We start from the raw sequence: 14,184 nt of genomic DNA, 5'->3' as shown, positions 1-14,184 counted from the left end.
TGCTCCCTGAAGCGGGGAAGGGCGGGGGGCGTCGGGGGAGATGGGCATGGGGGGTCCCGCTTTCCCACCAATTCAGTACCGTGTCCTTCCCACCAAGTAAGCACTCAATACTGCAGATTTACTGATTTTTCTACTTGGATTTAGACCGCATTTTCACTTTTAGACTGTCAGCCCGCTGTTGGGTAGGGACTGTCTCTAGAGGTTGCCAACTTGGACTTCCCAAGCGCTTAGTCCAGTGCTCTGCACACAGGAAGCGCTCAATAAATACGATTGATGCTATACAGGTGCCCTGCTCCAAAGCACTTATAATAATAATAATAATTATGATGGTATCTGTTAAGCGCTTTCCCGTGAATTTAGTGCAGTGTCCTTCCCGCCAAGTAAGCACTCAATACTACAGATTTACTGATTTTTCTGTTTGGATTTAGACCGCATTTTCACTTTTAGACTGTCAGCCCGCTGTTGGGTAGGGACTGGCTCTAGAGGTTGCCAACTTGGACTTCCCAAGCGCTTAGTCCAGTGCTCTGCACACAGGAAGCGCTCAATAAATACGATTGATGATATACAGGTGCCCAGCTCCAAAGCACTTATAATAATAATAATAATGATGGTATCTGTTAAGCGCTTTCCCGTGAATTTAGTACAGTGTCCTGCCCGCCAAGTAAGCACTCAATACTACAGATTTACTGATTTTTCTGTTTGGATTTATACTGCATTTTCACTTTTAGACTGTCAGCCCGCTGTTGGGTAGGGACTGTCTCTAGAGGTTGCCAGCTTGGACTTCCCAAGCGCTTAGTCCAGTGCTCTGCACACAGGAAGCGCTCAATAAATACGATTGATGCTATACAGGTGCCCAGCTCCAAAGCACTTATAATAATAATAATGATGATGGTATCTGTTAAGCGCTTTCCCGTGAATTTAGTACAGTGTCCTGCCCGCAAAGTAGGCACTCAATACTACAGATTTACTGATTTTTCTACTTGGATTTAGACCGCATTTTCACTTTTAGACTGTCAGCCCGCTGTTGGGTAGGGACTGTCTCTAGAGGTTGCCAGCTTGGACTTCCCAAGCGCTTAGTCCAGTGCTCTGCACACAGGAAGCGCTCAATAAATACGATTGATGCTATACAGGTGCCCTGCTCCAAAGCACTTATAATAATAATAATGATGATGGTATTTGTTAAGCGCTTTCCTGTGAATTTAGTACAGTGTCCTGTGCGCAAAGTAAGCACTCAATACTACAGATTTACTGATTTTTCTACTTGGATTTAGACCGCATTTTCACTTTTAGACTGTCAGCCCACTGTTGGGTAGAGACTAGTCTCTAGATGTTGCCGACTTGGACTTCCCAAGCGCTTAGTCCAGTGCTGTGCACACAGTAAGCGCCCAGTAAATATGATTGATTTTCACTCATTCGCTGAATCGTATTTATTGAACGCTTACCGTGTGCAGAGCACTGGACTAAGCGCTTGGGAAGTCCAAGTTGGCAACATCGAGAGACGGTCCCTACCCAAAAGTGGGCTCACAGTCTAGAAGGGGGAGACAGATAACAAAACAAAACGTATTAACAAAATAAAATAGAATAAATATGTACAAGTAAATTAAATAGAGTAATAACTATGTACAAACATATATACAGGTGCCCAGCTCCAAAGCACTTATAATAATAATAATAATGATGGTATTTGTTAAGCGCTTTCCCGTTAATTTAGTACAGTGTCCTTACCGCAAAGTAAGCACTCAATACTGCAGATTTACTGATTTTTCTACCCTCTTATTTGTACAGAGCTAAACTTGGGTTTATACTGCATTTTCACTCATTCGTTCAATCGTATTTATTGAGCGCTTACTGTGTGCAGAGCACCGGACTAAGTGCTTGGGAAGTCCAAGTCGGCAACATCTAGAGACGGTCCCTACCCAACAGTGGGCTCACAGTCTAGAAGGGGGAGACAGACAACAAAACAAAACATATTAACAAAATAAAATAAATAGAATAAATATGTACAAGTAAAATAGAGTAATAAATACGTACAAACATATTCATTCATTCAATCGTATTTATTGAGCACTTACTGTGTGCAGAGCACTGGACTAAGCGCTTGGGAAGTACAATTTGGCAACATCTAGCGACGGTCCCTACCCAACAGCGGGCTCGCAGCCTAGAAGGGGGAGACAGACAACAAAACAAAACAGATTAACAAAATAAATAGAATAAATATGTACAAGTAAAATAGAGTAATAAATATGCACAAACATGTTCATTCATTCATTCATTCAATCTTATTTACTGAGCACTTACTGTGTGCGGAGCACTGGACTAAGCGCTTGGGAAGTCCAAGTTGGCAACATAGAGAGACGGTCCCTACCCAACAGCGGGCTCGCAGTCTAGAAGGGGGAGACAGACAACAAAACAAAACATATTAACAAAATAAAATAAATAGAATAAATATGTACAAGTAAATTAGAGTAATAAATACGTACAAACATATATACAGGTGCCCAGCTCCAAAGCCCTTAATAATAATAATGATGGTATTTGTTAAGCGCTTTCCCGTGAATTTAGTACAGTGTCCTGCCCGCAAAGTAAGCACTCAATACTAGAGATTTACTGATTTTTCTACCCTCTTATTTGTACAGAACTAAACTTGGATTTGTACTGCATTTTCACTCATTCGTTCAATCGTATTTATTGCGCGCTTACTGTGTGCAGAGCACTGGACTAAGCGCTTGGGAAATCCAAGTTGGCAACATCTAGAGACGGTCCCTACCCAACAGCGGGCTCACAGCCTAGAAGGGGGAGACAGACAACAAAACAAAACAGATTAACAAAGTAAAATAAATAGAATAAATATGGACAAGTAAATTAGAGTAATAAATATGTACAAACATATATACAGGTGCCCAGCTCCAAAGCACTTATAATAATAATAAAAATGATGGAATTTGTTAAGCGCTTTCCCAAGAATTTAGTACAGTGTCCTTCCCACTAAGTAAGCACTCAATACTACAGATTTACTGATTTTTCTACCCTCTTATTTGTACAGAACTAAACTGGGATTTATACTGCATTTTCACCCCTGCCCAGCTCCAAAGCACTTATAATACTAATAATAATGATGGTATTTGTTAAGCGCTTTCCCAAGAATTTAGTACAGTGTCCTTCCTGCAAAGTAAGCACTCAATACTGTAGAGTTACTGATTTTTCTACCCTCTTCTTTGTACAGAACTAAACTTGGATTTATACTGCATTTTCACCCCTGCCCAGCTTCAAAGCACTTATAATAATAATAATAATAATAATAACGAGGTATTTGTTAAGCGCTTTCCCAAGAATTTAGTACAGTGTCCTGCCCGTAAAGTAAGCACTCAATACTAGAGATTTACTGATTTTTCTACCCTCTTATTTGTACAGAACTAAACTTGGATTTCTACTGCATTTTCACCCCTGCCCAGCTTCAAAGCACTTATAATAATAATAATAATAATAATAATAATAATGACGATGAGGTATTTGTTAAGCGCTTTCCCAAGAATTTAGTACAGTGTCCTTCCCGCAAAGTAAGCACTCAATACTAGAGATTTACTGATTTTTCTACCCTCTTATTTGTACAGAACTAAACTGGGATTTATACTGCATTTTCACCCCTGCCCAGCTCCAAAGCACTTCTAATAATAATAATAATGATGATGGTATTTGTTAAGCACTTTCCCAAGAATTTAGTACAGTGTCCTTCCCGCAAAGTAAGCACTCAATACTATAGATTTACCGATTTTTCTACCCTCTTTGTACAGAACTTGGATTTATACTGCATTTTCACCCCTGCCCAGCTCCAAAGCACTTATAATAATAATAATAATGATGGTATTTGTTAAGCACTTTTCCAAGAATTTAGTACAGTGTCCTTCCCGCAAAGTAAGCACTCAATACTATAGATTTACCGATTTTTCTACCCTCTTATTTGTACAGAACTAAACTTGGATTTATACTGCATTTTCACCCCTGCCCAGCTCCAAAGCACTTATAATAATAATAATAGTAATAATGAGGTATTTGTTAAGCGCTTTCCCAAGAATTTAGTACAGTGTCCTTCCCTCAAAGTAAGCACTCAATACTATAGATTTACTGATTTTTCTGCCCTCTTTGTACAGAACTTGGATTTATACTGCATTTTCACCCCTGCCCAGCTCCAAAGCACTTATAATACTACTAATAATGATGGTATTTGTTAAGCGCTTTCCCAAGAATTTAGTACAGTGTCCTTCCCTCAAAGTAAGCATTCAATACTAGAGATTTACTGATTTTTCTACCCTCTTATTTGTACAGAACTAAACTTGGATTTATACTGCATTTTCACCCCTGCCCAGCTCCAAAGCACTTATAATAATAATAATGATGGTATTTGTTAAGCGCTTTCCCAAGAATTTAGTGCAGTGTCCTTCCCGCAAAGTAAGCACTCAATACTAGAGATTTACTGATTTTTCTACCCTCTTATTTGTACAGAACTAAACTGGGATTTATACTGCATTTTCACCCCTGCCCAGCTCCAAAGCACTTATAATACTAATAATAATGATGGTATTTGTTAAGCGCTTTCCCAAGAATTTAGTACAGTGTCCTTCCCTCAAAGTAAGCATTCAATACTAGAGATTTACTGATTTTTCTACCCTCTTATTTGTACAGAACTAAACTTGGATTTATACTGCATTTTCACCCCTGCCCAGCTCCAAAGCACTTATAATAATAATAATGATGGTATTTGTTAAGCGCTTTCCCAAGAATTTAGTGCAGTGTCCTTCCCGCAAAGTAAGCACTCAATACTAGAGATTTACTGATTTTTCTACCCTCTTATTTGTACAGAACTAAACTGGGATTTATACTGCATTTTCACCCCTGCCCAGCTCCAAAGCACTTATAATACTAATAATAATGATGGTATTTGTTAAGCGCTTTCCCAAGAATTTAGTACAGTGTCCTGCCCGCAAAGTAAGCACTCAATACTATAGATTTACTGATTTTTGTACCCTCTTATTTGTACAGAACTAAACTGGGATTTATACTGCATTTTCACCCCTGCCCAGCTCCAAAGCACTTATAATAATAATAATGATGGTATTTGTTAAGCGCTTTCCCAAGAATTTAGTACAGTGTCCTTCCCTCAAAGTAAGCACTCAATACTAGAGATTTACTGATTTTTCTACCCTCTTATTTGTACAGAACTAAACTGGGATTTATACTGCATTTTCACCCCTGCCCAGCTCCAAAGCACTTCTAATAATAATAATAATGATGGTATTTGTTAAGCGCTTACTATGTGCAAAGCACTGTTCTAAGCGCTGGGGAGGTTACAAGGTGATCAGGTTGTCCCACAGGGGCTCACAGTTTTAATCCCCATTTTCCAGATGAGGGAACTGAGGCACAGAGAAGTGAAGTGACTTGCCCAAAGTCACACAGCTGACAGTGGGAAGAGCCGGGATTCGAACTCATGACCTCTAACTCCACAGCCTGTGCTCTTCCCACTGAGCCACCCTGCTTCTCATGTCCATATCCGTACTCTATTTTAATGTCTGTCTCCCCGTCTGGTGTGCCTGCCAACTGTTATATTGTATTCTCCCAAATGCTTAATTCAGTAAATATTCAATAAATTCAGTAATTCAATAAATATGATTGATTGATTGACTGATTAACTTCTAGACCGTGAGCCCGCTGTTGGGTAGGGACCGCCTCTGTATGTTGCCAGCTTGTACTTCCCAAGCGCTTAGTACAGTGCTCTGCACACAGTAAGCGCTTAATAAATGCCGTCGTTATTATTATTTGGAGTCGGAGGTCATGGGTTCAAATCCCAGCTCCAGGAATGGTCAGCTGTGTGACTCTGGGCAAGTCACTTCACTTCTCTGTCCCTCAGTTCCCTCATCTGTAAAATGGGGATTAAGACTGTGAGCCCCAAGTGAGACAACCTGATCACCTTGTATCCTCCCCAACGCTTAGAACAGTGCTTTGCACACAGTAAGCGCTTGATAAATGCCATCATGATTATTATTTGGAGTCAGAGGTCATGGGTTCAAATCCCAGCTCTGCGAATTGTCAGCTGTGTGACTCTGGGCAAGTTACTTCACTTCTCTGTCCCTCAGTTCCCTCATCTGTAAAATGGGGATGAAGACTGTGAGCCCCCTGTGGGACAACCTGATCACCTTGTATCCTCCCCAGCACTTAGAACAGTGCTTTGCACATAGTAAACGCTTAATAAATGCCATTATCATTATTATTCTCTGGGCCTCAGTTCCCTCATCTGTAAAATGGGGATGAAGACTGGGAGCACCACGGGGGACAACCTGATCACCTTGTAACCTCCCCAACGCTTAGAACAGTGTTTGGCACACAGTAAATGCTTAATAAATGCCATCATTATTATTATTATTCTCTGGGCCTCAGTTCCCTCATCTGGAAAATGGGGATGAAGACTGGGAGCACCACGGGGGACCACCTGATCACCTTGTAACCTCCCCAGCGCTTAGAACAGTGCTTGGCACATAGTAAGCGCTTAATAAATGCCATCATTATTATTATTCTCTAGGCCTCGGTTCCCCCATCTGGAAAATGGGGATGAAGACCGGGAACACTACGGAGGACAACCTGATCACCTTGTAACCTCCCCAGCGCTTAGTGCTTTGCACATAGTAAGCGCTTAATAAATGCCTTCATTATTATTCTTCTCTGGGCCCCAGTTCCCTCATCTGTAAAATGGGGATGAAGACTGGGAGCACCATGGGGGACAACCTGATCACCTTGTAACCTCCCCAGCACTTAGTGCTTGGCACATAGTAAGCGCTTAATAAATGCCATCATTATTATTATTCTCTAGGCCCCAGTTCCCTCATCTGTAAAATGGGGATGAAGACTGGGAGCACCATGGGGGACGACCTCATCACCTTGTAACCTCCCCAGCGCTTAGCACAGTGCTTGGCACATAGTAAGCGCTTAATAAATGCCACCATCATCATCCAACACCTCCGACTCTCCCCGCCGTGACCCAAACCGGGCCATTCTATTTATTTTAATGTTTGGTTTTGTTCTCTGTCTCCCCCTTCTAGACTGTGAGCCCACTGTTGGGTAGGGACCGTCTCTAGATGTGGCCAACTTGGACTTCCCAAGCGCTTAGTACAGTGCTCTGCACACAGTAAGAGCTCAATAAATATGATTGATTGATCGAACACTCCTGACCCCCCTCCTGACTCTTCCTCGATGACCCCCCACAAGATTATCCCACACGCCTGTTTCTTCTCCATCCCCGCCTCTCCCCCAGTGACCCAGGATGGACTTCCCTCCACATCCTGATCCTCCTTCTTCCCAGACCCTATCCTCACCACCTATAATAATAATGACATTTATTAAGCGCTGACTACGTGCCAAGCACTGTTCTAAGCACTCACCACCCCTTCCCCTGTGTATATGTTTGTACATATTTATTACTCTATTTATTTTACTTGTACATATCTATTCTATTTTATTTTGTTAATGTTTTGTTTTGTTCTCTGTCTCCCCCTTCTAGACTGTGAGCCCACTGTTGGGTAGGGACTGTCTCTATATGTTGCCGATTTGTACTTCCCAAGCGCTTAGTACAGTGCTCTGCACATAGTAAGCGCTCAATAAATACGATTGATGATGATGATGATGTTGGGTAGGGACTGTTTCTATATGTTGCCAACTTGGACTTCCCAAGCGCTTAATCCAGTGCTCTGCACACAGTAAGCGCTCAATAAATACGATTGATTGATTGATTTTATTTTGTTAATCTGGTTTTGTTCTCTGTCTCCCCCTTCTAGACTGTGAGCCCACTGTTGGGTAGGGACTGTCTCTAGATGTTGCCAACTTGGACTTCCCAAGTGCTCAGTCCAGTGCTCTGCACACAGTAAGCGCTCAATAAATACGATTGATTGATTTCATTTTGTTAATATGTTTGGTTTTGTTCCCTGTCTCCCCCTTCTAGACTGTAAGCCCACTGTTGGGTAGGGACTGTCTCTAGATGTTGCCAACTTGGACTTCCCAAGCGCTTAGTCCAGTGCTCTGCACACAGTAAGCGCTCAATAAATACGACTGATTGATTGATTTTATTTTGTTAATATGTTTGGTTTTGTTCTCTGTCTCCCCCTTCGAGCCTGTGAGCCCGCTGTTGGGTAGGGACCGTCTCTAGATGTTGCCAACTTGGACTTCCCCAAGCGCTTAGTCCAGTGCTCTGCACATAGTAAGCGCCCACTAAATACGATTGATTGATTTTATTTTAATATGTTTTGTTCTCTGTCTCCCCCTTCTAGACTGTGAGCCCGCTGTTGGGTAGGGACCGTCTCTAGATGTTGCCAGCTTGGACTTCCCAAGCGCCTAGTCCAGTGCTCTGCACACAGTAAGCGCTCAATAAATACGATTGATTGATTGATTCCCTCCACCCGACAGCCGTGCCACCAGCCCGGCGGGAAACGGGGATGTTTATTGATCGGGAGACGGATCCAACCGGTCAGAAGCGCAGGCCCTTGCGGCCCAGGTCGGCTCGGGCCTCCCGGATCTGGGCCTGTAGCTCGCGGGCGGCGTCCTCGCAGTCGTTGAAGCGGGCCACGCGGTAGCCCACGGTGCCCAGCGCGTAGCAACCGGTGACCACCAGCAGGTAGGCGGGCAGCGGGCCCAAAATCTGGTGCCAGGGCAGGGGCAGGGCCCGCCCGCCCGGCCCCAGGGTCAGAGCCGCCCAGGCGGAGCCCAGCAGGGCCACGGCCCACAGCCACTGGGCCAGCTTCGTCATGGCCACCTGGAAGGGGAGGAGGCAGAAGCGGACGGTCAGTCCCATTCACTGAGCGCCCACCATGTGCGGGGCACTGGGGAAGCAGCGTGACTCAGTGGCAACAGCCCGCCCGGGCTTTGGAGTCACAGGCCGCGGGTTCAAATCCTGGCTCCGCCGCCTGTCGGCTGGGTGACTTGGGGGCGAGTCTCCGGGCCTCAGTTCCCTCCTCTGGAAAATGGGGGTGAAGGCTGTGAGCCCCACGGGGGACGACCTCATCACCTGGTAACCTCCCCGGCGCTCAGAACGGTGCTTTGAGCATAGTAAGCGCTTAACACCCACATTATTATTATTATTCTCTGGGCCTCAGTTCCCTCATCTGTCAAATGGGGATGGAGACTGTGAGCCCCACTTGGGACAACCTGATCACCTTGTATCTCCCCCAACGCTTAGAACAGTGCTTGGCACATAATAAGCGCTCAACAAATACCACCATCATTATTATTATTCTCTGTGCCTCAGTTCCGTCATCTGTCAAATGGGGATGGAGACTGTGCGCCCCACGGGGGACAACCTGATGACCTTGTATCTCCCCCAGCGCTTAGAACAGTGCTTGGCATGTAATAAGAGCTTAACAAATACCATCATCATTATTATTATTCTCTGTGCCTCAGTTCCGTCATCTGTCAAATGGGGATGGAGACTGTGCGCCCCACGGGGGACAACCTGATGACCTTGTATCTCCCCCAGCGCTTAGAACAGTGCTTGGCACGTAATAAGAGCTTAACAAATACCATCATCATTATTATTATTCTCTGGGCCTCAGTTCCGTCACCTGTCAAATGGGGATGGAGACTGTGAGCCCCACTTGGGACAACCTGATCACCTTGTATCTCCCCCAATGCTTAGAACAGTGCTTGGCACGTAATAAGAGCTTAACAAATACCATCATCATTATTATTATTCTCTGGGCCTCAGTTCCGTCATCTGTCAAATGGGGATGGAGACTGTGAGCCCCACGTGGGACAACCTGATGACCTTGTATCTCCCCCAATGCTTAGAACAGTGCTTGGCACGTAATAAGCGCTTAACAAATACCATCATCATTATTATTATTCTCTGGGCCTCAGTTCCCTCATCTGTCAAATGGGGATGGAGACTGTGCGCCCCACGGGGGACAACCTGATGACCTTGTATCTCCCCCAGCGCTTAGAACAGTGCTTGGCACGTAATAAGAGCTTAACAAATACCATCATCATTATTATTATTCTCTGGGCCTCAGTTCCGTCATCTGTCAAATGGGGATGGAGACTGTGAGCCCCACAGGGGACAACCTGATGACCTTGTATCTCCCCCAGCGCTTAGAACAGTGCTTGGCACGTAATAAGCGCTTAACAAATACCATCATCATTATTATTATTCTCTGGGCCTCAGTTCCCTCATCTGTCAAATGGGGATGGAGACTGTGCGCCCCACGGGGGACAACCTGATGACCTTGTATCTCCCCCAGCGCTTAGAACAGTGCTTGGCACGTAATAAGAGCTTAACAAATACCATCATCATTATTATTATTCTCTGGGCCTCAGTTCCGTCATCTGTCAAATGGGGATGGAGACTGTGAGCCCCACAGGGGACAACCTGATGACCTTGTATCTCCCCCAGCGCTTAGAACAGTGCTTGGCACATAATAAGCGCTTAACAAATACCACCATCATTATTATTATTCTCTGGGCCTCAGTTCCCTCATCTGTCAAATGGGGATGGAGACTGTGCGCCCCACGGGGGACAACCTGATGACCTTGTATCTCCCCCAGCGCTTAGAACAGTGCTTGGCACGTAATAAGAGCTTAACAAATACCATCATCATTATTATTATTCTCTGTGCCTCAGTTCCGTCATCTGTCAAATGGGGATGGAGACTGTGAGCCCCACGTGGGACAACCTGATGACCTTGTATCTCCCCCAGCGCTTAGAACAGTGCTTGGCACATAATAAGCGCTCAACAAATACCACCATCATTATTATTATTCTCTGTGCCTCAGTTCCCTCATCTGTCAAATGGGGATGGAGACTGTGCGCCCCACGGGGGACAACCTGATGACCTTGTATCTCCCCCAGCGCTTAGAACAGTGCTTGGCACGTAATAAGAGCTTAACAAATACCATCATCATCATTATTATTATTTTCTGGGCCTCAGTTCCGTCATCTGTCAAATGGGGATGGAGACTGTGAGCCCCACTTGGGACAACCTGATCACCTTGTATCTCCCCCAACGCTTAGAACAGTGCTTGGCACATAATAAGCGCTTAACAAATACCACCATCATTATTATTATTCTCTGGGCCTCAGTTCCCTCATCTATCAAATGGGGATGGAGACTGTGCGCCCCACGGGGGACAACCTGATGACCTTGTATCTCCCCCAGCGCTTAGAACAGTGCTTGGCACATAATAAGCGCTCAACAAATACCACCATCATTATTATTATTCTCTGTGCCTCAGTTCCCTCATCTGTCAAATGGGGATGGAGACTGTGCGCCCCACGGGGGACAACCTGATCACCTTGTATCTCCCCCAGCGCTTAGAACAGTGCTTGGCACATAATAAGCGCTCAACAAATACCACCATCATTATTATTATTCTCTGTGCCTCAGTTCCCTCATCTGTCAAATGGGGATGGAGACTGTGAGCCCCACTTGGGACAACCTGATCACCTTGTATCTCCCCCAACGCTTAGAACAGTGCTTGGCACATAATAAGCGCTCAACAAATACCACCATCATTATTATTATTCTCTGGGCCTCAGTTCCCTCATCTGTCAAATGGGGATGGAGACTGTGAGCCCCACTTGGGACAACCTGATCACCTTGTATCTCCCCCAACGCTTAGAACAGTGCTTGGCACATAATAAGCGCTCAACAAATACCACCATCATTATTATTATTCTCTGGGCCTCAGTTCCCTCATCTGTCAAATGGGGATGGAGACTGTGCGCCCCACAGGGGACAACCTGATGACCTTGTATCTCCCCCAGCGCTTAGAACAGTGCTTGGCACATAATAAGCGCTTAACAAATACCATCATCATTATTATTATTCTCTGGGCCTCAGTTCCGTCATCTGTCAAATGGGGATGGAGACTGTGAGCCCCACGTGGGACAACCTGATGACCTTGTATCTCCCCCAGCGCTTAGAACAGTGCTTGGCACATAATAAGCGCTTAACAAATACCACCATCATTATTATTATTCTCTGTGCCTCAGTTCCGTCATCTGTCAAATGGGGATGGAGACTGTGAGCCCCACGTGGGACAACCTGATGACCTTGTATCTCCCCCAGCGCTTAGAACAGTGCTTGGCACATAATAAGCGCTTAACAAATACCACCATCATTATTATTATTTTTCTCTGTGCCTCAGTTCCGTCATCTGTCAAATGGGGATGGAGACTGTGAGCCCCACGTGGGACAACCTGATGACCTTGTATCTCCCCCAGCGCTTAGAACAGTGCTTGGCACATAATAAGCGCTTAACAAATACCACCATCATTATTATTATTTTTCTCTGTGCCTCAGTTCCGTCATCTGTCAAATGGGGATGGAGACTGTGAGCCCCACGTGGGACAACCTGATGACCTTGTATCTCCCCCAGCGCTTAGAACACTGTTTGGCACATAAGTAGTACTTAACAAATCCCACCATTATTATTATTATTCTCTGTGCCTCAGTTCCCTCATCTGTCAAATGGGGCTGGAGACTGTAAGCCCCACTTGGGACAACCTGATCACCTTGTATCTCTCCCAATCAATCGTATTTATTGAGCGCTTACTGTGTGCTGAGCACTGTACTGAGCGCTTGGGAAGTCCAAGTTGGCAACATCTAGAGACAGTCCCTACCCAACAGTGGGCTCACAGTCTAAAAGCTAATAATAATGTTGGTATTTGTTAAGCGCTTACTATGTGCAAGGCACTGTACTAAGCGCTGGGGGGGATACAAGGTAATCAGGTTGTCCCACGGGGGGCTCACAGTCTTCACCCCCATTTTACAGATGAGGGAACTGAGGCCCAGTGAAGTGACTTGCCCGAAGTCGCACAGCACTCCCAGCTATTAGAACAGTGCTTGGCACATAATAAGCGCTTAACAAATACCATCATTATTATTATTCTTATTCTCTGGACGTCAGTTCCCTCATTTATAAAAGGGGGATTAAAAGTGTGAGCCCAAACACCATCATTATTATTATTATTATTCTCTGGACGTCAGTTCCCTCATTTATAAAATGGGGATTAAAAGTGTGAGCCCCACGGAGGGCAGGGGCTGTGTCCAACCCAATCGGCTTGTCTCTCCCCCAGCGCTTAGTACAGTGGCAGGCACGTAGTAAGCGCTTACACGAGGCCACCATGATTCCTCCCCCTCCTTCGGACGGCCCTCACCTCGTCTCTCCTCAGCGCGAGGCTTCGGGGGAGCGGCCGCCACTGCGCATGCGCGGCCGCCACTGCGCATGCTCAGCCCGCCCGGGCGGTGCCGCGGCCGCCACTGCGCATGCTCCACCGGCCCCGCCTGCGCGCGGCCTTCTGGGAGTTGTAGTCTCTGGCGGACTTCCCGCCTCCCTCGCGCTTCCGCTTTCGGCCCTCGTCTCACCACGTGGCAGGTAGGCGGGGGAGGATGGAGGCCTATTCATTCATTCATATTTATTGAGCGCCTTTCATTCATTCATTCATATATTCATATTTATCAAGCGCTTACTGTGTCCTCAAAAACTCTCCAGTGGCTACCAATCAATCTGCGCATCAGGCAGAAACTCCTCACCCTGGGCTTCAAGGCTGTCCATCACCTTCGCCCCATCCTACCTCACCTCCCTTCTCTCCTTCTCCAGCCCACCCCACACCCTCCGCTCCTCTGCTGCTAATCTCCTCAACGTACCTCGTTCTCGCCTGTCCCGCCATCGACCCCCGGCCCACGTCCTCCCCCGGGCCTGGAATGCCTTCCCTCTGCCCACCCGCCAAGCTCGCTCTCTTCCTCCCTTCAAGGCCCTACTGAGAGCTCACCTCCTCCAGGAGGCCTTCCCACACTCAGCCCCTTCCTTCCTCTCCCCCTCGTCCCCCTATCCATCCCCCCATCTTACCTCCTCCCCTTCCCCACAGCACCTTTATATATGTTTGTACATATTTATTTCTCTATTTATTTATTTTACTTGTACATATCTATTCATTTTATTTTCTTGGTATGTTTGGTTTTGCTCTCTGTCTCCCCCTTTTAGACTGTGAGCCCACTGTTGGGTAGGGACTGTCTCTATATGTTGCCAACTTGTACTTCCCAAGCGCTTAGTACAGTGCTCTGCACACAGTAAGCGCTCAATAAATACGATTGAGGATGATGATGATACAGAACCCGCGGCCGCCACAGCGCATGCGCCACTGCACATGCT

At 45.7% G+C, this 14,184-nt stretch overlaps 1 protein-coding gene across 4 annotated transcripts; it reads right to left on the bottom strand.

Moving 5' to 3' along the window:
* Positions 1-2,132: 2,132 nt before the first annotated feature.
* Positions 2,133-13,213, bottom strand: DPM3 (dolichyl-phosphate mannosyltransferase subunit 3, regulatory). 4 transcript variants are annotated; one of them, XM_038768650.1, is made up of 3 exons: positions 13,190-13,213; positions 8,504-8,791; positions 2,133-2,158 (listed from the first exon to the last, which is right to left on the bottom strand). In XM_038768650.1, the coding sequence occupies exon 2, from the start codon at positions 8,783-8,785 to the stop codon at positions 8,507-8,509; it is 279 nt and encodes a 92-aa protein (XP_038624578.1). In that variant the 5' UTR covers positions 8,786-8,791; positions 13,190-13,213; the 3' UTR covers positions 2,133-2,158; positions 8,504-8,506. The 4 variants fall into 4 exon arrangements, with proteins under 4 accessions (XP_038624578.1, XP_038624576.1, XP_038624577.1 ...); XM_038768648.1 differs by lacking the exon at positions 2,133-2,158 and adding an exon at positions 2,355-2,384; XM_038768649.1 differs by lacking the exon at positions 2,133-2,158 and adding an exon at positions 2,756-2,786.
* Between the last annotated feature and the right edge of the window lie 971 nt (positions 13,214-14,184).

The sequence above is a fragment of the Tachyglossus aculeatus genome, chromosome Y4 (genome assembly GCF_015852505.1).
Source record: "Tachyglossus aculeatus isolate mTacAcu1 chromosome Y4, mTacAcu1.pri, whole genome shotgun sequence".
NCBI lineage: Eukaryota > Metazoa > Chordata > Mammalia > Monotremata > Tachyglossidae > Tachyglossus > Tachyglossus aculeatus.
Note: the sequence above shows the minus strand (reverse complement) of the source record. Positions and strands in the feature narration are given on the sequence as shown.